At 34.1% G+C, this 27,017-nt stretch overlaps 1 protein-coding gene across 1 annotated transcript in view; it reads left to right on the forward strand.

The window, feature by feature from the left end:
* Positions 1-583: 583 nt before the first annotated feature.
* LOC145097049 (cycloartenol Synthase-like) overlaps positions 584-27,017 on the forward strand; it is a 66,050-nt gene continuing 39,616 nt past the window's right edge. The window contains exons 1-17 of the mRNA XM_079034535.1: positions 584-670; positions 753-961; positions 4,270-4,458; positions 4,677-4,766; positions 4,916-5,110; positions 5,367-5,451; positions 10,343-10,509; positions 21,320-21,508; positions 21,626-21,739; positions 21,834-21,956; positions 22,056-22,178; positions 22,270-22,368; positions 22,550-22,606; positions 22,788-22,834; positions 22,923-23,066; positions 23,243-23,420; positions 23,520-23,600. Coding sequence (XP_078890661.1) covers positions 764-961; positions 4,270-4,458; positions 4,677-4,766; positions 4,916-5,110; positions 5,367-5,451; positions 10,343-10,509; positions 21,320-21,508; positions 21,626-21,739; positions 21,834-21,956; positions 22,056-22,178; positions 22,270-22,368; positions 22,550-22,606; positions 22,788-22,834; positions 22,923-23,066; positions 23,243-23,420; positions 23,520-23,600 — 2,079 coding nt within the window. The 5' untranslated portion in view covers positions 584-670; positions 753-763. The remainder of the gene's footprint in view (positions 671-752; positions 962-4,269; positions 4,459-4,676; positions 4,767-4,915; positions 5,111-5,366; positions 5,452-10,342; positions 10,510-21,319; positions 21,509-21,625; positions 21,740-21,833; positions 21,957-22,055; positions 22,179-22,269; positions 22,369-22,549; positions 22,607-22,787; positions 22,835-22,922; positions 23,067-23,242; positions 23,421-23,519; positions 23,601-27,017) is intronic.

A 27,017-nucleotide genomic window follows, 5' to 3' on the forward strand; every position in this document is an offset into this window, starting at 1 on the left:
GATGATCACTCCATACCGTTAGGCCATTGGCCCTTTGGTTAATTATTTGTACCTAAAATGTAATAATTAAGGGGTATTATAAAAAATAATAAGGTATGAATAATACCACCCGTTTGTATTCGTTAGTTGAGAAATGAAAAGAGAATACGTTTATTTTATTTTCTTGTTAAAGTAAAAACCCAAGGAAATAACTTTACTTTTGTATTTCGTCAAATTGGAAAAAATAGTAAAATTTAGGGGGTTTGTTTATTTAATTATATTTGGTTCATCAAAAAAAAATGTGACGAAACAAAAGAAAAGGGTTTAGTTTAAATGTTTTTGGAAGGATTAATAAATTAAATTTAAAAACACATTCGATATTTTTTCCGGCTCCAAACCTAAAATATTGAATACCCCTAAATCAATTATCTTATTCTTCGGAGGTTTTATTAAGACTTCTTAAAGAAAAAGAATTTAAAGGCATTTTTGTAAACCATAGGGGCTAATCTTGCAGTATTTTAATTATTCAAGAACTTTTTTAAAATTAAATCTTTTATAAGGATATGCCACAGGTAGCTGCGGTTCCTATATTTTACACATTGTAACGGGGGTTTGCAGCCTTATTGCACGTAGTGGCTTTTCTAACACGTGGAATTAGTCGAATCCTGATCTTGCATTGTTATTCGAAAATGTAATAAGTTGTGCATTTATTTTTTCTGTATTGTTCTGTTAGTGAAACTGAAATTGTGATGTTATTTTTATGATTTTGGTAGTGAAGTAAACAATGTGGAAACTGAAGATCGCAGAGGGAGGGAGTCCATGGCTGCGTACGACAAACGATCACGTTGGCCAACAATTTTGGGAGTTTGATCCTACGCTGGGGTCCCCTGAGGAACTGGCCGATATCGAGAAAGCTCGACAGACATTTCATGAAAATCGATTCAAGAAAAAACACAGCTCAGATCTGCTTATGCGCATTCAGGTACTACACTTTTAATTAATTTACACCACGCATGTTTACAGGAGCCGGATAAACGGTTAAAACTTACAACATTTAATTTGTTGTTATAAACAAAATATTTTTCTGGTTGCTCTGCATGCAAATTTTACTGTGTTTGTTGGAAATTTCAAATTCACATAGAAAATAGGGTGTTGTTGGAGACACTTCAGTCTATTAAACACCTATTTAAAGGGCCTATTTAAAATCATAATTAGTTAATCATTTGTATTAATAAAATGTTTTGGTTACATTGTTTTCTGAAAAAGTAATTTTCTATATTTCTTTTCTTTCCCTCTTTTATATATATATATATATATATATATATATATATATATATATATATATATATATATATATATATATATATATATATATATATATATATATATATATTAAAACTGAAAAAAAGATATAAATAAGTTAACGTATCTATGCTACTATAAAAATTAATATAAGCCTTGAGCAACTTTTAACTTTTTACGTTAGTGGTTTTTACAAATAACTAATATCCTAATTTGAGTATATATATATATATATATATATATATATATATATATATATATATATATATATATATATATATATATATATATATATATACCCTGAAATGGTTTTTTCAAACTAATGTGTTTTAAACTAATAACTTCAAGTTTTAAAAAATGATTTGTTACTTGTTATATAGATGAATTCAAAACACAACATAAAATGAAAAGCAACAGAAGTTAAGATCTAAATACCTATAAAATAATAAAATTAAATAGGAAACTTTATTTTACATATAAATAATAATAAATATAATAATATATCATTTACTAATAGATCAAACATGTGGGTTTTGATCGAGTGGGACCAGCAACAAAAAAATTATACGTATCTATTACCGGTAAACGTTATTAAAACATATGGGTTTTGACATATTTTTAAATAGGAGAAGAAGTAACATCTTTAAAATAAATCTACAAAACTAAGTTGCCGGGTGGATTATAAAAAGAAAAAAAAAAAAGAAAAAAGGAAAAGGGAAGCGTGGCTTTTTTCTTCACTCATGCTTGTTTTTAATAAAAGCTAACATGCCTATAGTAAAAGTCAAAACTAGTTAAAATAGGATGGAGTGTAGATATAAAAAGTCAAAATAAAAGTATCTGTTTTATGTAGATAAAACATATCTGCAAGTAAAGTTGGTACTTCTTTCTTTTTTTTCTTTTTCTTTTTTCTTTTTTTTTTTTTTTATGTATATAATAATACAAAAAATGTCTCAAACCAAAGCATCAAAACCAATTTTTGGGAGAAAAATCGACATGTTCCTTAAGTCTTGTATTACCAAGTATTTGGGTAATCGAGTTTTGAATGTCAAAATTATTGGCAGTGTTATTTCTTTAATCTCTTGATTTGAAAGTAAAGAAGTGGAACTGAGTTAAAAAGTTGGAGAAGTTGAAATTTTGTAGAAGCAGCAATGCCAGCGGATCAGTAGCAATGTTTTAAGAAACAGATTTTTAATTGAACCGGTCTACCGATTCGACTATCTCTTCAATCAAGAATTTTTTTTTATGTCTGGTGGTGGTGTGTGGGCCTTTGAAATTGCATATACTCCAAAAATATTCAAGTTGCTTTAATGCTTTGGGAATGAGCGGTTTTTAACCAATTAAATGAAATCCAACTATATAAATCCAATAAACTGGTTTAAATGGTTTTATCGGTTGTATCACACCGGTTCAACCCAGTTTTTAAAGTAACCGTCCAGTTCGATCTGGTTTAAAAATTGACATAAAACCGGCCGTTATTCAACCGCTCTTATATACGGTTTTTGGTTTGGGCTGCCGGTTCAAACCCGTTTTTAAAATATTGGTCGGTGGTCACTTATTCATGTTTAATATATAAGCTATGCTATGCATGCAAATGTATAAGTCATATGGATAGCTGAATCACAAGTCATATGAATGGGTGAATTGAATAATTTTTATTTATACACTATGCTCTATATTAAAACTACATTTCATTCTATTTTAATTTGACTTCACTAGATTTTATTGGTTATCTTTGAAATAGAAATGTATTGTTTTCGCTACAAACTATACTCTTTTACATCTTTATTTGTTACTTTTTGTACCTTTTTAATAATTACATAATCGTTACTTAATACTTTTAAATAATAATTAATTGTATTTTTTAATAAATTATTTAAAAATAAATTTAGTATTATATATGTTTTTTTTTATCTTAAAATGAGTTAAATAAGTGATTTTAAAAAAAAATTAATTTATCAAGAACCCTATTGCATCAATTTATCCGATTTAGTAGATAAACATGTAATGAGTTGAATATTTTATTAAAAAATAAAATATAGAAACCATATAAATTAAACGTCCTTTTGATAACCCTTTCAACATAATTTATATATTAGAATAAAATTCTATGTAAACATTAAAATTTAAAATTATAACAATAAAAAGTCTATTGAAAGTAAACATCAATTTATCTTTTAAATCTCAAATTATAAAAACAATATGACAAACAATAAAAATAAGGCATATATCTTAAAGAAGAAAAAAACAGAAAAATAAAAAAGAAGAAGAAGAATAGAAGGCATCAAACGTGGATTTGCAAAAAAAAAAAAAAAAAAAAAAAAAGAAAAGAAACCTTGTATTTCTTGTTTTTATAACAGTAAAAAGTCATAGAACCTAAACTATAAAATGAGATATATTTGAAAAATAGATGGGGAGATAAATACCTAAAGTCTAAATAGATGGGGAGATAAATACCTAAAGTCTTTCTTGTAGTGTTGAATGTTCTATTGTATCCTTTGTCATCTAATAGACTAATACTATTTCCTATTTTCTTTTTGTTGTAAAATTCATAGTTTGGAAAAAAAGAACTGACCACCTTCTGTATTCCCACCAAAAGTCAACATAAAAAAATATGAAGATTTTTTTTATTGTTTTTGTAATTAAACTCGTTGTTTTAAGCCTTTTATTACTAAGTATTTGGGAAATCGAAATTTGAGTGTCAAAATTATTGGCAGTCATGATTCTTTAATCCCGTGATTTGGAAAGCAAAGAAGCGGAATTGAGTTAGAAAGTTAAGAGAAGTTGGAAATGTTGTATAAGCTATATATGCTATGCATGCAAATGTACAAGTCATAGCTAGTCTGATGGCAGAACCACCGATCTTGAAATGCCTTTATCAAATCAAATGGCGAAATTACCAGGATTCCTAGCTTTCGTTTTCTGTCATTCGAATGCATCCTTTGTCATCTAATACTATTTACTATTTTGTTTTTGTTTTTAAATTCATAGTTTGCAAAGGAGAACTCAGAGTCCTCTGTATTCCCACCAAAAGTCGATATAAAAAATGATGAAGATATTACGGAGGATAAAGTTACAAATGTATTAAGAAGAGCTATTGGTTTCCATTCAACCCTCCAGGCAGATGATGGACATTGGCCAGGAGACATAGGGGGCCCTATGTTTTTATTGCCTGGTTTGGTGAGTCTTATCTTTCCCCCGCAAAAGTTTTAGTATTTCTTCTATGGTTTCTTGAGTTTTCCATCCGTCTACTAGAAATTTCTTTTATTTTAGCTTTCTAGAAAATGCAGCTCGATCTCAGAATGGGACCCTTGAGTTTTATCTGTATATATAGGTTACCTTATTTAAGAGATGAACAACCCATGTAAATGCTGACAACAAGTTAATCTATGTATCAGGTCATTACCCTAACAATTACAGGGGAATTGAATGCAGTCTTATCCAAAGAACATAAACAGGAGATCTGCCGCTACATTTACAATCATCAGGCATGCATAACATAATTCTTTTCTATATATTTCAATAACATACAACTGTAGTTCCTTCTTATTTGCAATAAACCTAGCTACCTTAAGGATTATTTATCTTGTATGTTTTCAAGAGTCATTGAGAATCTAATAGAATATCATAAATGCAGAATAGAGATGGTGGATGGGGTCTACACATCGAGGGTCATAGCACTATGTTTGGCAGTGCCTTAAACTATGTTACCTTGAGATTGTTGGGTGAAGGATGTAATGATGGAGAAGGGGCAATGGAGAAGGGACGCAAGTGGATTTTGGACCATGGTGGTGCCACTTTAATAACATCTTGGGGAAAGTTTTGGCTTTCAGTATAGCAACTTGCCCTTCATCTTGTTCATATTTCTTTGTTACCTATATATATTCGTCATGTTGCTAATAATATATGAGAAATTAAATATTCTCTTACTTTTGTTCCTACAAATCATCCTACCCAATTAAATGATGACATGTGTCATATTAATGTATTAAAATATCATTAAATGATACACATGTCACTATTCAATTGGGTAGGAGGATTTATAGGAAGAAATAGTAGGAGGATATTTAATTTCTCATAATATATAGGTACTTGGGGTATTTGAGTGGTCTGGAAATAATCCGTTACCCCCTGAGATGTGGGTCCTTCCATATTTCTTTCCCGTGCATCCAGGTGCGTGTCTCATATTTATTATGATGATGCAAATGCATGCATTACAGTTTTTAGCCAAAACTATTAGCCGAGATTATCTTATCATCACAACAATATTATATTTCCTAGTATTCTGGGATATTAGTTAGTGAATTTTTTGTACATATCCCATACCGAAAAATAGTGTATCACAGCCTGTATATATACTTGTATTATTAATGAAATACGCACATATTCATTATAATTATTAGCATGGTATCAGAGACCATAATCCTATGAAACCCTTCTCAACCGCCGATCTTCTCCTTTTTCTTTCTTCTATCAGATCTTCTTCTTCAATGGATCCCAAAAATCATCCTGCCATCACTGTTACAAACATCATAAACTTCATTCCATTCACTATCGAAATGCAAAAATGGTCAATACACTTCATGGGTTAAGTTATTCAAAATTCACTATTGCGCCTTCCAAGTTGGAAATCACATCGACTCGCAAGTCAAACCACCGCCATCCGCTCCAACTTACTCACCAGCTACCAAGGCAGAGAAGACCAATGTAACTTCTGAATCTGAAATCTGGTCTCGTCTAGATGCTAGTGTTCTTCAATGGATCTACAATACCATCTCCAATGCTCTTCTTCACACTATCCTAAAACCTAACACTACCACCTCACAAGCTTGGTAAGCTCTCGAAAACGGATCTACAGTACCATCTCCAATGATCTTCTTCACACTATCCTAAAACCTAAAACTACCGCCTCATTGGCTATGCAAGCTCTCGAAAACATCTTTTAAGATAATCAAAGTTCAAGGGTTGTCTATCTTGACAATAAGTTCGTCTCGACCCATCTTGGTCATCATCCCAACATCTCCTCGTACTGCCAAGCTATGGAGATATTGGCGAATTAACTTGCCAACGTGGGAAACCCATTGTCAAATCAAAGACTTGTTTTATAATTGATTGTTGATCTCAATGAAAGTTACGAAGGTGTTGCCATGCTCATACAAAAAACCAATCCTCTTCTTGATTTCTATGAAGTCCGATCCAAACTAATCATTGAAGAATCTCGTAAAGCTCATCAAGCTACCACCGCTGCAACATCACCTAACATCGAAGCCCACACCACCGGTTTAACAGCCTCCACGACACCTACGGACCCCAAAAACATCGACAACAACAGCCGATTCAAGCAACAACAATCTGATTTTACCACTTCTCATGGACGGGGTCGTGGTAGAGGAGCTCATGGTCGGGGTAGATCGAACAACAACATGGGGTGAGGTTTCATCAACAATTTGCATCAACCTGAATACACTTCTGGTACACGCTCCTATCAACCATGTACTACACCACCTCCTTGGGCATTCCAAAACTACTCACCGTGGGCCTATCCACAGTGTCTTTATCCTACACAACAACTTTGCAATTCTAGACCTTCATCTAATGGACCTGGTATTCTGGGAAGTTGAACCAACAGGCCTATGCTACCTCTGACTCTAGCTACATGCCAACAGATTTGGAGCAGGCTTTCGACATGATGTTGCTACACCCACCTGATACAAATCAGGATGTCGACACCGGTACTTCCAACATGACAAATAATTAAGGTAACTTCACGTCTTATCAAAATAATCGCGCTTTTCGGAAGGTGATTGTCGGTAATGGTCCTACTATTCCAATCCAAGGTACCAGACATCAAATTATGCCTTACCCTTTCCCCCCTTTAATTCTCAAAAATGTTATTCATACTCCTCATGTTATCAAAAATCTTTTATCTGTTCATCGGTTTACCACTGACAGTAATCTTTCTGTGGAATTTGAACCTTTCAGTTTTGATGTGAAGGATTTTCAGACACGGACACCAATTTTTCGATGCAATAGTTCTGGCCACCTTTATCCCATCACACTTTAATCATAATCCCAAGTTACAAAACCCTCAACTATTTCTGAAATAACCAAGGATTTATGGCACCATTGGCTTGGACATCTGGGATCCGATATTTTATCTTCTTTAAAGTCTAGTTTGAATTTTAGCTCTAACTCTAAAACATCATCTCCTGTTTGTTCCTCTTGTGTGTTTGGAAAACAATCTAAATTTCCTTTTTATGCTTCAAACTCTATCACACATTTACCTTTTGATATAATTCACACTGATTTGTGGACATCACCTATGCTAAGTTCTAGTGGTCATCGATATTATCTCTTAATTTTAGATGACAAAATTAATTTCTTATGGACATACCCACTTGCATACAAACCTCAAGTCGATTCCACTTTCATTCAACTTTTCACAGCCATCAAAACCCAATTTCATTTTACAATAAAAACAATACAGTGTGATAATGGTCGCGAGTATAACAATCATAAATTTCATCATTGTTATTCTCAAAATGACACCATGTTTTGGTTCTCTTGTCCACACACCTCTCTGCAAAATGGAAAAGTGGAAAGAAAAATTTGTTCCATCAATAATGTGGTGTGGATTCTTCTCGCTCACTCCACGGTGCCATTAAATTTTTGGCACCATGCCCTTCAATATGCCACTTATCTCCTAAAAATTCTTCCAAGTAATCTCTTACATAAACTCACACATATTCACCTTCTATATAATCTTCAACCCATATATTCTCATTTACACACTTTCAGCTGTCTTTGCTATCCCCTGACTTCTTCTACTACTATACACAAATTAAATAAATGGTCATCACCTTGTGTTTTTGTGGGTCACCCACCCAACCATCAGGGTTATAAAAGCTATGACATAAAAATCCGTACCATCATCCTTTACTGCCACATAATTTTTTCTGAAACAATATTCCCATTCTCAAAATTGCCATCTTCACCATCAACCCCTTCCACTCAAACCAATACCGAATCAGACCCTCATCCTTCCTTATGGTCTACTTCTGACCCATCACGAACCACTACTCACACGCTATCTCCAAAAACCTCCCATCTAGTTCACCTATGCTCGCCGTTCCAACCGGGCTCCACCTCCACCTCCTATAACTCAGGAACCAACGCCCCCTCCCTTATGTTGCAAACTACCTCAAATCGAACCATACATACCATGAGGATGTCCGACATCTCTAAACCAAAACAATCTTTCCTTTTTCATACATCATCGTCTATCTTACCTTTACCTAAAACTCGAGGCTCTCAAAAATCCGGATTAGAATACAACCATGAACGATGAATTACAAGCCCTTGTTAACAATAACACATGGAAGTTAGTCCTAAAAACTCCGAATATGAATGTGGTATGGAGTATGTGGATTTATCACCACAAAACTAAGTCTGACGGTTCTTTAGAGCGATATAAAGCATGTTTGGTTTGTGATGGTAGGTCTCAAAAGGAAGGAGTCGTGTGTGGAGAAACATTTAGTCCCGTGGTGAAGCCAACAACAATCCGCATCGTTTTTTCCATCGCTTTTTCAAATGCAAGGCGAATTCACCAGCTTGACGTGAAAAACACATTTTTACATGGGCACCTACACAAAACTGTGTTCATGCATCACCCCCAGGGATTTTGAGATCTCTCCTATTTGGACCATGTTTTCTTACTCAAGAAATCTTTATGGTCTCAAACAAGCTCCCTAGGCTTTGTACCAACGGTTCGTTGATTACGTGTTCACCTTAGGAACCAACGGTTCGTTGATTACGTGTTCACCTTAGGAATCAAACACAACAAATATGATCATTCTCTGTTCTTCTGTAAGAATGAGTCACATACGAACTTCATACTTCTAAATGTAGATGACATCTTGCTCGTTCCTTGGGATTCATGCAACTATTAGCCAAGGAATTTGCAATGAATGATCTTGGTCCTCTAAGCTACTTCCTTGGGATTTCAGTCACACAAAGCAACGATTCCATTCATCTCCCACAACAAAAATATGCCATCAAATTATTACAAAGAGCCCCCATGAGTTCCTATCATCCATCATCCACACCAGTTGACATAAAATCCAAGTTGAGCAACAATGATGGAACTCTTCTCTCCAATGGAGGCACTCACTACAATCATCTATCTGGTGCACCCCAATACCTTATGTTGTTCAACAAATTTTCATGGATATGCATGGTCCTCGAACAACCCACTTTAGCACTCTTAAAAGGATCTTGCGCTACATAAAGGGTACAATCCATCACGAACTGCACCTTACCAGATCACCCATACGCCCCATTATCGCATACATAGATGCTGAATGGGCAAGGTGACCGGACACAAGACGATCGACGTTAGGATATGCTATCTAAATGGGAAATAATCTTGCCTCCTGGACATCAAAGTGACAACCAACTCTTTCTCGATCAAGTGTCGAGACGGAGTATCGAGGCGTTGTTAATGTGTATCCAAAACATGTTGGCTAAGGAATCTACTATTTGAACTTCATTTGCCTCAAAATAAAGCCACATTTGTCTACTATGAGAAATTTAGTGCAATATACCTATCTTGCAATCCTGTTCAACATTAAAGAACAAAACACATCGAGCTTGATATCCACTTTGTTCGGGAAAAACTTGATCATGGTCAAATCCATGTTTTTCACATTCCCTCATGCTATCAGGTCGCAAAAATCTTCACCAAAGATCTATCTACAATGCTATTTGATGACTTCAAAATCATTCTCAATTTCCATGCTCCTCCCAATTCGAGTGTAGGGGTATATTAATTGAGATTATCTTATCATCACAACAAGATTATCTTTCTTAGTATTATGAGATATTAGTTAGTGAAGATTTTGTATATATCCCATATAAAAAATAGTGTATGACAGCTTGTATATATACTTGTATTATCAATGAAATACACATAGATTCATTATAATTATTAGCAATAAATACTAATTTCTTCACTACCAGATGAAAATTAATCACTATGTGGCTAAAACCTACCTTGGTCTTTCAGGTAAGATGTGGTCTCATTGTCGGATGGTGTACCTTCCTATGTCATACTTATATGGGAAGAGGTTTGTTGGACCTATCACATCTACCATTCTAGCCTTGAGAGAGGAGTTATTTATTGTCCCCTATCACAATATAGATTGGAATAATGCGCGCAACCTTTGTGCCAAGGTTTGTATTCACTTTCCATTCATATGTTATGTTTACATTTCACGTAGATATCATGTCTTATGAACGCTTTGATATTTGGTATATATTACCACATACCAATTTTCTCTATCTTTCTAATACTATATAATACAAATATAAAGAGCGACATGCATTCTACTCAACACAAGAAGTCTAGAAATCTAGAATCTTATCATCATTTTCTTTTATTTGTTTTTAATGGTAATGAAACATATTTATCTTTTCCCTTTTATTTGTTTTGACTTTCCAATGAAAATTATACTGATGAAAACATGTTTTAATGATGCCTTTAAGTTTGAGAAACAAGAATATGAGTTATTCCTTTTATTAGTCTAGTTGGTTGTTTTTGAAAGAACGGGACGATGGGTAGTTGAAATAAAAAACTGGTTATTTCTTTATCCAAACAATTGAATCAGTTGATTGTCTGGAAATATCAACTGGTTGTTTATCTTTGTCAATCTTGACATCAAGCTTCTCATAAACCATATTTAGATCGGAGTATACCTCATCAAATAATAGAAACTTTGCATGTTCTCCTATATGTATGAAGGGACTTGATAAAACACGAAAATAGTCTATTTTTTGTATTTAACAAAAGCTGAAAACCAACATTGTTGTTTTATGTACCAAATTTTCACATGACCACCTTCGTAATAACCGCTCATGACCACTTTCATGATATCTATCAACAACCACTTTTAGGACACATGTATCGACCATTTTGAAATTTTAGTTCACAACCACATTCATGAACCTCAACACATCGGTTGTAGGCTCATGGTTAGAGTTGTTCTTTGATCATCACATAAAAATACACACACACAGACACATACACACAAACATATATATATATATATATATATATATATATGTGTGTGTGTGTGTGAGAGAGAGAGAGAGAGAGAGTCTGTGTGTGTGTGTGTATATATAGGGATAGGTTAATGTGTTTCTTACATTTATTATGTACTAGAGTGCACCAATAGGAATTTAGTAAAATTAAATAATTATTTAATTTAATAAAGATAGATATTAAATGATTTCCATAACTGTATGTATATTAAATGATATCCACAATTTAAATTCACCTTCTATGGAAACTAATTAAATTCGTCATTAATGTCAGTAAGAACATTCTTTTTGAATGAATTCACATCTACATTTTATATATGGGAAGTGATATTTCCACTTGATAAATTGATTCATCCACTTGAAATGTATGTTTTCCAAACTTGTACGATAGTTGCAAAGGTGTTGTACCTCATGTGGATGGATCAAATTATTAAGTGGAAATAACACTTTGGATTCATGTTTTGTTTCAGGGCACACTCACTTAAATACAATAAAGTTGCATAAAATATAAAGAATGAGAGTGTATTCTACTAGAATACACTTTTATTCTGCTAGAATACAATGTCATTCTTTTAGATACGAATTAATTCTGAAAGAATATTTTTCCTGACATTAATGACGAATTTAATTAGTTTCCATGAAAAAGTAATTATAATCATGGATATAATTTAATATACATATAATTATGAAAATCATTTAGTATCCATCTTTATTTGATTAAATAATAATTTAGTTTTTACTAAATTCTTATTGGTGCATTCTAGCATACAATTGATGTGAGAAACATTTGAACCTACCTCTCTCTCTCTCTCTCTCTTTCTCTCTCTGTCTCTCTTTCTCTCTATCTCTCTCTCTCTCTCTCTCTCTCTCTCTATATATATATATATATATATATATATATATATATATATATATATATATATAGACGCACACACGAACACACACACACACACATATATATATATATATATATATATATGTATATATATATATACCAATAAAAAAGCAAGACTCAACTAGTCTAACCGGTTAATATTGCTTCCTCTTACACCAAACAAAGATTTCTTCTTCCAGATTGCACACCAAAATGCAAAAAATATCAACAAGGATAAAAGGAGGCTAGTCTAGGGTTTTCTTGAGAGGATGGAGGCCAATAAGAATGAAACCCTAAAAATTATAGCCCTTAAATAGTTTCGAAGTCCAAAGACCAAGGTTTAAGCTATTCGTGGCATCTTGTGTTGTATACTTCATTTAAACACGCATAGCGTCCACATGTCACTCACATGCCCACGTCCACGTGGAACTCACGCACCCGCGTGCAACACATGCATACGTCATGTTACACAATACTTCTCATTTTCTTTTATCCATAAAATACATAAACTTTCAATTGATATTCATTTGGAAAACATGCATTACATCTTGTGTAAGATCCTAAAAATCCATGGAAAAAAATTTCATTCTCAAAACATTAATTCGTATAACATTCTACTCCCAAAATCATTCATTATGAACAATAGTATTTAAACATCAGAGTAAAAATCGCGACTAATCAAATGCAAAATAAACTCTAGGGGATTCTATGCAATCATGTCCTGCTATTCCTTTTCGAACTAGAAGTACCTAAAACCATAAACATGAAATCGTAAGCTAAAGCTTAATAAGTTCCCTAAAATACCACATACCAAACAGACAATCGGGCCAAGCCCTGGGGTATATTCCAACCCAATATTCAGTCATGGGCCTAGCCCTGGGGCCCTCTCCTGAGGTCTCTTTCAATCCATTCATACAATAATAGGCCCAACCCTGGGGACTCTTTCAACCAATTCATACAATAATGGGCCCAACCCTGATATTTATTTCAACCCATTCAAATAAACATGCAAGAGTCACAAAGACAGTTAACATCCTACATACACAATTTAGTGGGCCAACATTGGTGCCTTCGACTCATAAGCACAATGAGAAGACTCATTTATATCCAAAATAACCAAAACACATACAACGATGCTACTACGGGGCTCCTCACACTAAACATATCCATAATCATCCCTAATCAATAATTAGGGTAATAACTCAAAATCAAAGGTCCAACTCTTATTATATCATATAAAGAGGGTGAAAGACCTTTTTACCCTTCTCATATCTGACCCAAAAATCCATGGTCCAAAACCCAACTGACCCAAGGCCCAAAAATGGCCCAAGTACGATCAACGTATTGGCCAACCCCTTTCCCATCCAAAATTTTGAAGGCCATAACTTATGTGTACCAATTCTTATTTCAACGTTCTTTATATGCTAGGAAAGGTAATGAGAAAACCTATAATTCCATCTAAAATCTATCGACTCAAAACCTTCTAAACTTGAATCCTTAATTCATTAAAGGCCTAAAGCATCACTTTTACCATTATACCCTTGGGCTCCAAAATACAAACTGAAAGCTTGGCTCGCACAACTTATATAAAACCCATTCCTGAATGGGCCAAGAACCCAAACCCTTTGAAGTCCAGAACCCTATCTTATTCCATTAATTCCCATAGTTCTTAAAAAATTGGAAGCTTCTCGAAACCGGATGTTACATCTTGGCCAACGGACGGTAAAACAACATTGTTAAGGGTTAGTTGCTAAAGTAGTTCAATTATGTTGATATCCAAAGCTGACGCGAACCTGGTGAAGAGGTTCTGCTAATATGTATAGATATAAATATCTTCAGTCTGAAGTTGTTGGTCCAATCATCCTTGATATGTCGATCATTGGTCTAAGGTTGGTCTATTGACCTTGATTAGGTGGACAACAGAAATGAGTGGAATAAAATAAACATTATTGTTTTCATTCATGAGTAGATGTATTTAGAAGCATAAGATTTCAAGCATTTGAAATTCAAAGTTAAATGTATCTTGTGTTTGTTCTTCGAATATAATCTTTGAATATTCACTCACATGAAGACAATTCATGGATATGATATTATGTTCTTCATGAAGTTAGAGATAAAAAGTTTGGGTTTGGTTAGGATAGGTTAGGTTCAGAATTGTAGAAGGGTAAGGGTGTGAGTGAAGTGAAGTCAAATGTAGGGTTGAATTCTTGGGGTAGTGAGTTAAGGGTGAAGGTTGGTTTAACGAGAAGTGAGTGGTCAAGGAGTTAATAAAGGGGTGGTCGGCGGATAAAGTGTAGGGTATGGGATTATCTGAAGCAAAGGATAGGAGGTGAGTGCTTCACATTAGATAGAAGGATAAGGGGTGGTAAGATAGAAGGTATGATAGGAGAAGGAGGGTCGAAAGAAAAAATGTATTTGGTTTGATTTTATCAGGAAAAAAGGTTAAGGCCGAAGTGGGTGACATAGGTAAGTGTTGTAAGAAAACGGGTATAAAATTGGATTTTGGGGTCGTTCATATGTGATGAAGGTAAGGGGTAGGTTAAATAAATTTAGGGATTCAATTGGTGGGTGTTGTTGGCTATGGTACCGAAAGTGAATGAAATGAGAAAATTTGGATCTTGGGGGTTAAAGGATGAAAATTTGCATGGGGTAGGTCCAGTTGTGAGTGTGTGTCAACTAGAAAGCTTGTACGTGGACTTATATAAGGGATAATGCAATTACATTTAAAATTAATCTTTCCTTCTTTTAGATCAAACCTAATGAGGTGTTGACCCCTCATTGGCCTGAAAAAAAATCATGTCTTTCACTCTTATAAATTAATAGTTTTTAACAAAAACTATTGATAGCCATTTGACAATCCATACTTGTACCTTTAAGATATTTTTTACAAAAACCAACCATAGCTTAGAAAAATTATCATAAGAATATGAGCTGGGAATTTGAGAAATGTTTATCTAAAACTAAAAAAAACATGAAGATTGTTAGCCAATCGAAATCTTTCCTCATATAAAATGAGAATAGTTATATATCAATAAGAGGAACCCATTTTGGTTGGCTAGGTGTGGAATAATAAATATCAGGAAGATAATATGTTTAAAATAAATCGATAAACAATAATGTGTCGAATGACAGTTTCATAAAAAGAACAAAATACTACATGAAAAATAATTGCTATGTAATGGAATTCATAGACACACTGTTTCTAATCTAAAGACGATATTTTTGGAGTTCTCTAAATATAATGATGCTTTACCATACAATGACTAGCTTTCATCTTTATTTAAATGATGGGATTTAATTTTACTTTACACTAAGGAAATACCATAACCTAGTTATCACTCATCATTGTAAAGCATTTCCTATTGCAATAAGACCTCTCTCTGGCAGCATGCGTCTGGTTTTCTGCTCCTAAATTTTAGTATGTTTTATTAAATTTTCTACACTAATTTATGCTTTTTGTTATGTGATCTTACTTTTGTATAAACAAAGTCAACCAATGATATTATTTCATAATTTCATTGTGCTTTGATCCTCGTTGGCTTTTCCAACTTAGTGTCACAAAGTAATATGTGTTTGGTAAATGGACACAAATCTTTTAATGCGAGCAATGAGAAAATTTTCGTTCTGAAAACTCATTTTATTTTGTAGCTTTCCTTTTTTAATTTGAAGTAATGATGCCCCGTTGAATACTTAGATTGCTGTTGTTTATTATTCGAAGATCTCCATTTAACTTGTTCATTGTGCTTGGAATATGTTTTATCACATTCTTGTGTAATGATCAAGGTAGAGCCAAGGAAAAAATCTTGAATGAATACTATTACTATTGCTATCATTATTATTGATCGACCCTTTATCTTAAGAGGCCCTATACATTGTATTTGTATATATACCTTTGATTTAATGAAAGTACATTTATGGGAAAATATCATGTTCACATGGTATCAGACTAGGTTCCTTAACCCTGTTCGTACCCCTTCTCCTCTACTCTATCTTTTTCGTTTCTCCTCTATTCCCTTTGCTCTCGCTTCTGTCTTCTCCCTCTTCTCTTCAATCATGACTGGATAAACCCCTCTCTTCAAACATGTGGTGCCTCTTGTTTTGGATGTTGATTGAATGGATTATGACATATGGAGGGAATTGCTCGAAACTCATTGCATTGGTTTTAGTGTTGATGATCATCTCCAACCTCCAAACGAGAAGGTTTCCACCTCTACTGAATGGACTACCCATGACTCCATTGTCAAGTCATGGATTTACAACACTCTTTCTTAATCTCTCTTAACAATGGCCCTCAAGAAAAAGTGTGTTGTATATGTTCTTTGGAACACTTTTGAGAATCTCTTTTGTGATAAAAAAGAGAACAAAGCTCTTCAACTTGAAACTCAAATCAGAAACATCACGATGGACGATTCTTCGGTAACTAATTATCGCACACGGATCAAACACATTGCTGATCTACTTCAAAATATTGATGCCCCTGTACTTGAAAGAAACTTGATTGTCTACACTCTCAGCGGCTTGTCCCCCAAGTTACAATATGTCACCACCACCATCAAGTATCAAAAACCAAAACCTTCTTTTATGGAGGTTCGATCTATGCTGCTATGGAAGAAGAAGAAGAAGAGATGCTTTGTGAACAACAAAACCAAGGTTCCATTCCTCATTCTGGTCATTCTTTTTCCCCACAAGTTCTTTCTACCAAGACAAATCATCAACATTCCAATCACGGAGGAGGTTTCTCTTATGTGGCAGGGGTGGTCGGAATAATTGTGGTGGCCATGAGGTTGTGACAGTGGAGGCCAAAAAAATTTTGGTGGCCATTTTCAACAATGGCAATAGGTATGCCCACCTGCAGGTTGGGTTTATGGATGGTATATATCAACCAGAGGCTTCAATAGTGCAGTCCAATCGTGGGTTGTTGCCCACTCCTGCAGGTCCATTCCAGCAATCTTCCAACAGCCCAACAACAACATTTTTACTTTGGCCCACCAGCTTCTTCAACTCCTCAACAAGCTTTTATCTAACTAAATCAGGCCCAACAGCACCCCCAATTCACTTATTAGCAACCCACAACACTTCCTTAAATGTTCAATGCAATGATGGTTTAAGATCCGGGAAATACATAATGGTATATTGACACTGAGGCCACCTCTCACCTTCATGTAGGTATAATTCAAACTGTTTCTAATAATCATAATTTTCCTTCTTTTGTTTTAGTTGGAAAAAGATCTTCAATTCCTGTAAATAAAGTTGGTCATTCTATTCTTTCAAAACCTAATCCATCTCGCACTCTTACTCTAAAAAACATTCTTATCATGCCTGAAATCATTAAAAATCTTATTTTCGTTCATTGTTTCACATGTGATAATATTTTCTCTATTGAATTTGACCCACTTGGTTTTTCTGTAGAGGATTTACACACCAAACGAACTCTCATGCGAAGTGAGAGCACTAGGGATCTCTATCACGTCACCTCTCCTACTTGTTTCTGTTGCTCCATTTGTTTGGCATCAACGTATCGGTCACCCCAATCCTCAAGTCTTCAAGCAACTTATGACAATCGTTTTCTTTCGTGTTCTAATAATAAGTTTCATAGCTTATATGGATCATGTCAACTTGAAAAACATGTCAAGTTACCTTTTAGCTTATCAAATTCTGTTTTTAATTCTCCCTTTGATATTATTCATTCTGATGTGTAGACTTCTCCATTTACCAGTGTTAGTGAAATAAAATATTATGTCATTTTTAGATGATTTCTCTCATTATTTTTGGGTATATCCTTTGTGTGTGAAAATTTGATGTTTACTCTAAATTTGTCCATTTCCGTGCGTTTGTGCAAAATTATTTTCAAACGGACATCAAAATCATTAAATGTGACAATGGTGGTGAGTACAAAAATCTCAAATTCCAAAAATTATGTCAGGATAATGGCATTGACATGTGTTTCTTGTGTCCACACACATCTTAACAGAACAGAAAATCAGAACACATGTTACGCTCTATTAATAATGTCATTCAAACTCTTCTTTTTCACGCCCGTCTTCCTCTAGAATATTCGGTAGAAGCTCTTCACATATCTTAAATATTCTACCCTCCACCACCATTCAAAATAATACTCCATTTCACAAATTATTTCGAAAAAAATCCCAACTATGATCACCTTTGCATGTTAGGTTGTCTTTGTTTTCCAAACATTGTCGCTCCTCACAAAGTCTCTCCTAGATCAACCCTTATGTTTTTCTTGGCTACCCATCCAATCACAAAGGTTCTTGGTGTCTAAAACTTCAAAGAACGCAAATTATCATCTCTCGACACGTTGTCTTTGATGAAATTGTCTTTCCCTTCAGGTCTATGACTCCCGATGATGCTACTTCTTATTCCTTTTTAGATCATGTGAGCCCTCCTATTATTGACTCTCGTTCCTCGGCCTCTCCCATTACCGAGGACCCTATAATCAACGATCTCCATCCGGTTTCCCATGTTATGCAAACTCCTACCGTCGTGTCTTCTGCTCCCACTCTCGAGGAGGTGTCTCCTCTCGAGCCCTCCTCTCATACGGCTATGTTGGTTGCTGACCTTCCGTCACGCCTGTCCCGACTACTCCTATGCATGCTAAATCTCACACTCCTCACCCCATGGTTACCCGTCTCAAACGTGGAATTAAAAAACCACCTCATGAGAAACTAAATCTTCAAGTTGATTTCACTTCTCCTATTCTTCTCATTTATTTACAGGCATTCAAAGATCCTAACTGGCTAAAGTCAATGAAAGAGGAATATTGTGCTCTTATTAAAAACAAAATGTGGGTTCTCGTACCGCGACCACAGGGTGCTAATATTACTAATTTCATTTAGTTATTTAAAAAAGAAACTTAACATGGATTGTACGTTGTCTCAATACAAAGCTCTTCTTGTTGCAAATCATTGTAGCCAGAGACCTGCCATTGATTGTGATAAGACTTTTAGTCTTGTTGTAAAACCTGCTTCTATTTGTATTGTTCCGAGAATTGATGTCACACACCATTGGCCTATCCAATAGCTTGATGTGAAGAATGCTTTTCTTCACAGCCACCTTAAATAGACAGTTTATATGCAGCAACCACCAGGTTTTCGTGATTCAAACAAACCTGATCATGTTTTTCTTCTTCAGAGATCTTTATATGGGCTCAAACAGGCACCTCAGACATGGTTTCAACGCTTTTCTATGTTTATTACTTGCCTTGGTTTTAATAACAAGTGTGATTATTCCATGGTTTTTAGTGTAGCCCTTTTATTGATCGGCGCTTTATCTTAAGAGGCCTTATACATTGTATTTGTATATAGATATTTGATTTAATGAAAGTATCTTCATGGGAAAATATCACATTCCCAATTTTTGTATTTATACATTGTATTTGTATTATGTTTTATTTTTAGTTACATAGGAGGCTTACCAACAAAATAATATTTTTTCTAGTTTTCAGTCCAGTCTGGGTGTCACAGACACTAAACGGAGGACGGACTTTTTTTTTTTTATTTTTTTTATGAAGAGCTTTACAACCAGAATCAATTATTTTGCTTTGATGTTAGATTAACAAATTTCTCTTTTGCTTGTTTCCTATTTAAGGGTCTACAATTATGTATCGTGCTTATGTATCCTCCTAACATATGCTTGAACTAAAAACATGCAATCTATCTATATATTGCTTTTGCTAGACATTTTTCAAGTCTCAACCATCTCGTAAATCATCATTTTGAAAATATTATACTCAAAGATTTATCAATGAGTGTAACAAACACTCAAGTAGAGTTATACGTGATAGAGTCATGTGAGAAGCTCATTGTAGTCTACTGCTCCCATTATCTCAAGTTGAAGAAAAATTGTTTTATTTTTTGGATCACTAGGCTTTAAGGTACACCATTTCTAACATAAACTCAGTCTAATTCATGACAATTGGGTACAGTTTTTTTAAATGAACTTGTTTATGTCGATGCACAAATCTTCTTCCTCATATATGGTGATCGATGCTTTGTGCAAGTGTTATAAGACTTTGATCCTCTTCTACATTCTTTAGAAAATGCATCTAATGGTTCAAGATGAGATTCTCTTACTAATACCTAATTATACATCTTAATAGGCTTGATCTGATACTTTTTATAAGAGAAGCTCATGGAATATTTTCTAGTTACTTTTGCAATACAAAAACTTGGGAGATCTTGAACGAGCATTCCATTTCCTATGCTTGTTAAAATGTTTTTATATCCCTATTGCTTGTTTTCCACCTACATCAAGTTATGTCTACTTCATAAAGGTTTATATAATCCTCTTCATATCCCAAATCATCCTTAGGAAGATCCGAGTATGGATTTCATTGTGACATTATGCAAACTTGGAGGGGGAGAGGATGCTAAATTGGTGGTTACAAGTCGTTTCCTTTAAAATATACCATTTTCCAGACCAACCTGATTCACACTATTTTTCAAGACTCATGAGGGTTCATTGTTGCAACTTATTTATAGTGTAGATAATACCCCTTGGTAGGATTCCCAAGAGCATCTAATTTGAGAGGGTCTACATTTGAAGACTTTATGAAGCTATTGGACATTCGAACCTTATATAGCATTTATCAGTAACCACAAACCAATAGGCATAAAAAGTGAGTAATAATACAAAGGGACATTCATTCCATTCCTTTGGCAAGTACTTGGTGCGTGTAAGTTGAGTTCATGATAAAGTATATGATGTAGTCCTATTGTCTCAGAAGGTGTTTTGAGGTAAATCTTAGTTTTTCATTACCTATGAAGATGTTGCTCTTTATATTGCATCAAATGTATGAAAAATTGTGTAAAAGACCAAGTGCTATCTATGTACTTGTTTATCTATGTGCTCCATGTGCTCAACAACTAGATGTTTTCTAGATGAAGAAATGTTGGATTTTGTATTTTGTTGTCAATGAAATACGGTCATCATTAATTGCAACATTGTTAACATCTCTTCTTATTTCCTTTAAGACTCTAATAAGGATGATGAATTCCACAACGAATCTTAACATTAATGTATTTTAAAATAATTCATCTTATATTTTTATAGGAAGATCTTTATTACCCTCACCCATTCGTCCAAGACATATTGTGGGCAACTCTTGACAAGTTTGTGGAGCCTATACTCATGAGATGGCCTGGGAAAAAGTTGCGAGAGAAGGCTCTTCGCACTGCAATGGAACACATCCATTATGAGGATGATAGTACTCGCTATATATGCATAGGGCCTGTAAACAAGGTAAACAATACGATTATAATCTAATCTTTATATTTGGAAATAAGTTGTGCGTGGGTTCATGATTTTGATTTGATATATCAAAAGCCTTCCCATTCTAATCCAAAACCTTTTCTGCAGGTGTTAAATATGCTCTGCTGCTGGGTAGAAGATCCAAACTCAGAGGCTTTCAAGCTACACCTCCCAAGGATACATGATTATCTTTGGCTTGCTGAAGATGGCATGAAAATGCAGGTTTTACCATCTTACTTTGATTAAATTTGATTTGTTCTGTCTGCACATATTAATTAGTATCAGAGTGTAAATGAATTTTCATCATCTAATGCAGGGTTACAATGGTAGTCAACTTTGGGATACCGCATTCACCGTTCAAGCAATTATCTCTACAAACCTCATCAAAGAATTTGGTCCAACACTGAAAAAAGGACACATGTTCATAAAAAAGTCACAGGTGAAAGATACAGTTTCACTGAAATTCAACTTTTAAACCATGTGACATTGGTTATCCTTGTTTCTTCTTAACTGCTTCCTTTTGTTTCATTCATAAAAGGTGTTGGATAACTGGCCTGGTGATCTTGATTATTGGTATCGTCATATTTCAAAAGGTGGTTGGCCTTTCTCAACAGCAGATCAAGGATGGCTCATTTCAGATTGTACTGCAGAAGGGCTCAAGGCAACTAACTATTTATCATATACATGTTGACCATCCATTCTATTGATTCTGTATTGTTCACCATTAACACACCTTATTTTCTTGTTATTAGGCTGCACTCTTGCTTTCAAAATTGTCATCAGATATTGTTGACGAGCCACTGGATGCAAAGAGATTTTATGATGCTGTCAATGTTATTTTATCTTTACAGGTAATGCTTCATATTGTGAAAACCTTGTGCCCCACTGGTGTGCGCTTGTATTTGTGTTTTGTATGGTGAATATTATACTACTATTAGCATCTTTATTGTTTTATGTTGAATTATTTTGAGCATAACATGGATCTAAATCCTTCTGAATGTCTGAGAAGTTAATTTCATTATATCGATGTAGAATTCAGATGGTAGTTTTGCAACATATGAACTGACAAGATCCTACAGCTGGTTGGAGGTACCCCACCCATGCACTTCTTAATTAAAATGATTGACTGTAACCACTGACCTTCCCGTATGCACATATATACACACCTCATTTCCCAATAAAAATGTGATGTAGTTACAATAATTTTATTTTTATCAGCAGAAAACATTTAATCTGACATTTATATATGTTTTTATAACCCCATTTTCAGTTGATCAATCCTGCTGAAACTTTTGGTGACATTGTCATTGACTACCCGTAAGATATCATCCGTACCTCTTTTCTGAATCTTTTTGTTAAGTTGGGAACTACAAGGCTTGTTTACCGATGTGATATGATCTCTCAGATATGTAGAGTGTACTTCATCTGCAATTGATGCTCTGGTGGCATTTAAGATATTGTACCCTGGGCATAGGCAAGAAGAAGTACAACGTTGTATTGATAAAGCTGCCGCCTTTATCGAAAAAATACAAGAACCAGATGGTTCATGGTTTGTTTTTCACCTTATTGTTATAGTTATAGAATCCTATGGGCATTCTTTTTTATATATTCCATGCTCTTGGGTGCTTCATTACTAATGCACAGTTTATGCTAAAGAAAAATTTATGCACATGCAACTTTGCCAATCTAGAATTTGATTGAAACGTTTTACAAAATGTTGACTAGGTACGGTTCCTGGGGAGTTTGCTTCACATATGGCACATGGTTTGGAGTGAGAGGATTAGTGGCTGCTGGAAGGAACTTCTCTAATTGCTTGAGCATTCGTAAGGCCTGTAACTTTTTATTGTCTAAGCAACTTGCTTCAGGGGGATGGGGAGAGAGCTATCTCTCTTGTCAAAACAAGGTAAAATTGAAATTCAATTAATAAGTGAATACAAGTGTTAAAACTGAATTATTTCGATTTGTCCACACTTTCATCAATATGTCAATGTTTTCTATGTAGGTGTATACCAATCTTGAGGGGAATCGATCTCACGTTGTAAATACGGGATGGGCTATGCTAGCTCTCATTGATACTGACCAGGTATACACCTAAATTCACTGCCGATCTTTATGATTTTATTTTATCTTGCTGATTCTTTTTCAAGTTGAATTAAAATGAAGAAAGCAAAAGAAAATGTTCTCAATCATGCAGAGAAAAAAGTGTATGTTAATCTAAATATTCAAATAAATTTAGAAAATGACCATGGCATTGAAGAATAAAAAGTACCAAAAAGATCCTAGGTTTATGGAATGCCCTAATAGAACGAAAACTCGGTTGTATAGGCCTAATATATAAGGTATCTCATAAAATAGCTTATTAAATACTTGTTTCCTAGAGTAGCTTCTAGCATCATGTGTTCCTAAACAACCCTACAAGCTAGAGAATATATGTTTTCATTCCTAGCTTCGACACAAACTTCTTAAAGTCAGTGTTACTTAGTACCTTTGTAATAATATCAGTAACATAAACATGTAGAATAGAAATCATACCATTTCGTTGTCAATTCATCAAGGATTATTTGTGGCTCAAGTAGCTTCTTCCTTAGCCGTCTACCATAAATCAGTCCCTAGCTTTTGAAATATCGACACTTCATTATGCTCATTGATCCATTGGATGCTATACCAAGAAACCACATTTTGCTTCACTTCCATCAATCACTGATTGTATGTCAAAGTATTAGACCTACGGTTCTTTGATATATAGCGTTAGACCTACGGTTCTTTGATATATAGTATTAGACCTACGATTCTTTGATAGGAGGAAGTTATGTTAGAGATGATGTGTACTTCAATTCTAGAGTATTTGTCATTTTCAGGTACCGCTAGTACTCTACTTACTTCCTTCAAGTATTTCATACATGGATTGACAATATACTATCTTAGCTTATACAGTGAATGTGATGATAGATCACGTTCAGTTTCACACTTGAATAAAAGTGAGTTTTAATTTCCTTAATGTTTAAATGTTGAAACTTTGTCATAAGCTTCTCTAGCTAGTGGGATTGACTTCAAGATCTCATACGATATGTCATTTTCACCTTCATACCAAGAATGATATCTACTCCTAAATTTTTAATATTCAAGTTCAAAGATATGTATTTCTTTTACTTAGAAATACCATATATGCAAGTTCTAATGATCAACATATCATAGACATAAAGTAATGATTGTGTATTCGGTCTTGCATTTGGTATAAAACTATAAATATACATGCATAATGATTTAATAAGTCTACATACTTCGTTCATGTTTGGGTATCACAAACCATTTTGGTTCCTCTAAATAAGTCTCCTCATTTAGATATCAAATTAGAAAGCACATCTCACACCTGTTTGATGAATCTATAATCCTTTCACTTATAAGATTGTTATAATATTTCCAATAGAACTAATTCTAATAGGTATCAAAGTAGTTGATACCTTCTCTTTGCACGTATCCTTTATCAATTTATCGTTCTCTATAGGAAGATATGGATCCATCTAGATGACACTTTCTTTTGAAAATCCATTTGGATTGTATTATGTGCGTTACCTTGGACATAACAAATAACTCCTAAGTTCCATTACCCATAATTAAATCTATTTCATCATTGATAGCTTCCTCATAAAAAGGATCATCCTTAGAAGACATGTTTGCAATAAAGGTCTTCGGATCCTAATCCCAGATAATGGAGAAATGACTTATGTCTTCACTTTCTTTTGAGTCCCTTAAACTAATTAAGAGATATTTTCCTCCTAGATTCTCCTATTTTCAAACCCTTGTCCTTCTCATTGGTTCTGTTATAACAGATCGGATGAGAAGTACTTAAAGTTGTTATGGAGTTTAAATTTTCATCATCTTTTGAAAACTTTTCGTCAAAGAATTCCACATCTTTGGGCTTTACAACGACGCTTGATTTAGTATCAAACAGTTGTCAGAATTTGATGTTATGATCATATCCGATGATTCTATTAATAACTCGAGCTCCCAATTTGGATCGTTTTGGATCAAGTTTACAATAGTAGTCGTTAGAGAATTTCATAGATCAACTCGTATAAGCATACCTCTAGTGAGATATCCCTCATTAGCAAACTTGTTATTGGTAATAGAAAATAGGGAGCTAGAGAGTTACTCAGAATCCTTGAGGATGAAGATTTCCATATAGTGGAAGAATGATATAGAAGAGTAGTTATATTTGTTTGAGAAGAACAAGACTTGTCAAGTTACCATCAAAGAATAAGGCACTATAGAATAAGTAGGTATTCATGGTGAAAGACGAAGCGGATTGAAGCAAGAGATACAAGGACAAATTAATGGTAGAGGAATTCCAATAAGAGGAGGGGTTGATTACACCATATCTTATCTCCATTTGTAAAATGAACATAATCAGTATGGTCCTTTGTATCGTGGATTCACAAGATTTACATCTTGAGAAATTAGATGTGAAGACTACTTTTGCTTCATGGTGACCTTGACGAAGATATCTACATGGAATAGCCATAATGTTTTCAAACTGCTAAGAAGGAAAACCTAATGTGTAAACTAAACAAAATCCTATATATGATAGAGAAAAGCTCCAAGGCATTGGTACTTGAAGTTTGATGACTTCATTACAAAGAATATGTATAGAGGAAGTGATAGCGGTCACTATTGATATTATCATCCTCTTGCTTTATATTAATGATATGTTGGTCGTGAGGTTCACCATAAAGAAAATAAATAAGTTAAAGTGGCATCTGTCTAGAGAGGTCAACATAAAGGACCTAGGGGTTGCAAAGTAAATATCAGGCATGCACATAATCAAAGACGACATTGATGGTATTTTGAAACTATCACTAGCAAAAGTATATCTAAAATGTTTTGGAAAATTTCAACGTATAAAATGTGAAGGCCATAAGAAAACCTCTTAGGAGTCACTTAAAGTTCTCACGGACTCAATACCTAAAGATCGCAAATGATAGAACTAAAATGGTGAAGGTTCCTTATGCGTTTATAGTATGTAGCTTAATATACATAATGGTGTGCACCAGAACATATATTTATCATGCAGTGGGAGTCGTCGTACAATTTATGTCCAATATAGGGATGGAGCATTAAGAAGGAGTCATATGGCTGCTTCACTATTTGAAGTTTAACTTCCCGAATTTCAAACCATATTTTTATTTTAAATTCAAAAAAATTATTCCAATTTCTTTCTCAAAGATATATAAATAATCATTTGTAATTAGTTAACAAGCCATAACCAAACCACAACAACAAAAGATTGCCGTGGGAACAACGTGAAACATTTAAACTTAAACCAGTAAGTACAAAGTTTACTGGCTTCCTCATAATACCAGATACCCATGTGAATGCTATCATACCATCATAATCTGACACTCACTTTCATTGTTGTAGTACCACTACAGTCTTTCTTACTATGATCCCACAATAGTCTTTCACTTTCATACAACTATTATGGTACAACCATAGTCTTTCA

The sequence above is a fragment of the Lactuca serriola genome, chromosome 4 (assembly GCF_051521515.1).
Source record: "Lactuca serriola cultivar US96UC23 chromosome 4, Lser_US96UC23_V15, whole genome shotgun sequence".
Lineage (NCBI taxonomy): Eukaryota > Viridiplantae > Streptophyta > Magnoliopsida > Asterales > Asteraceae > Lactuca > Lactuca serriola.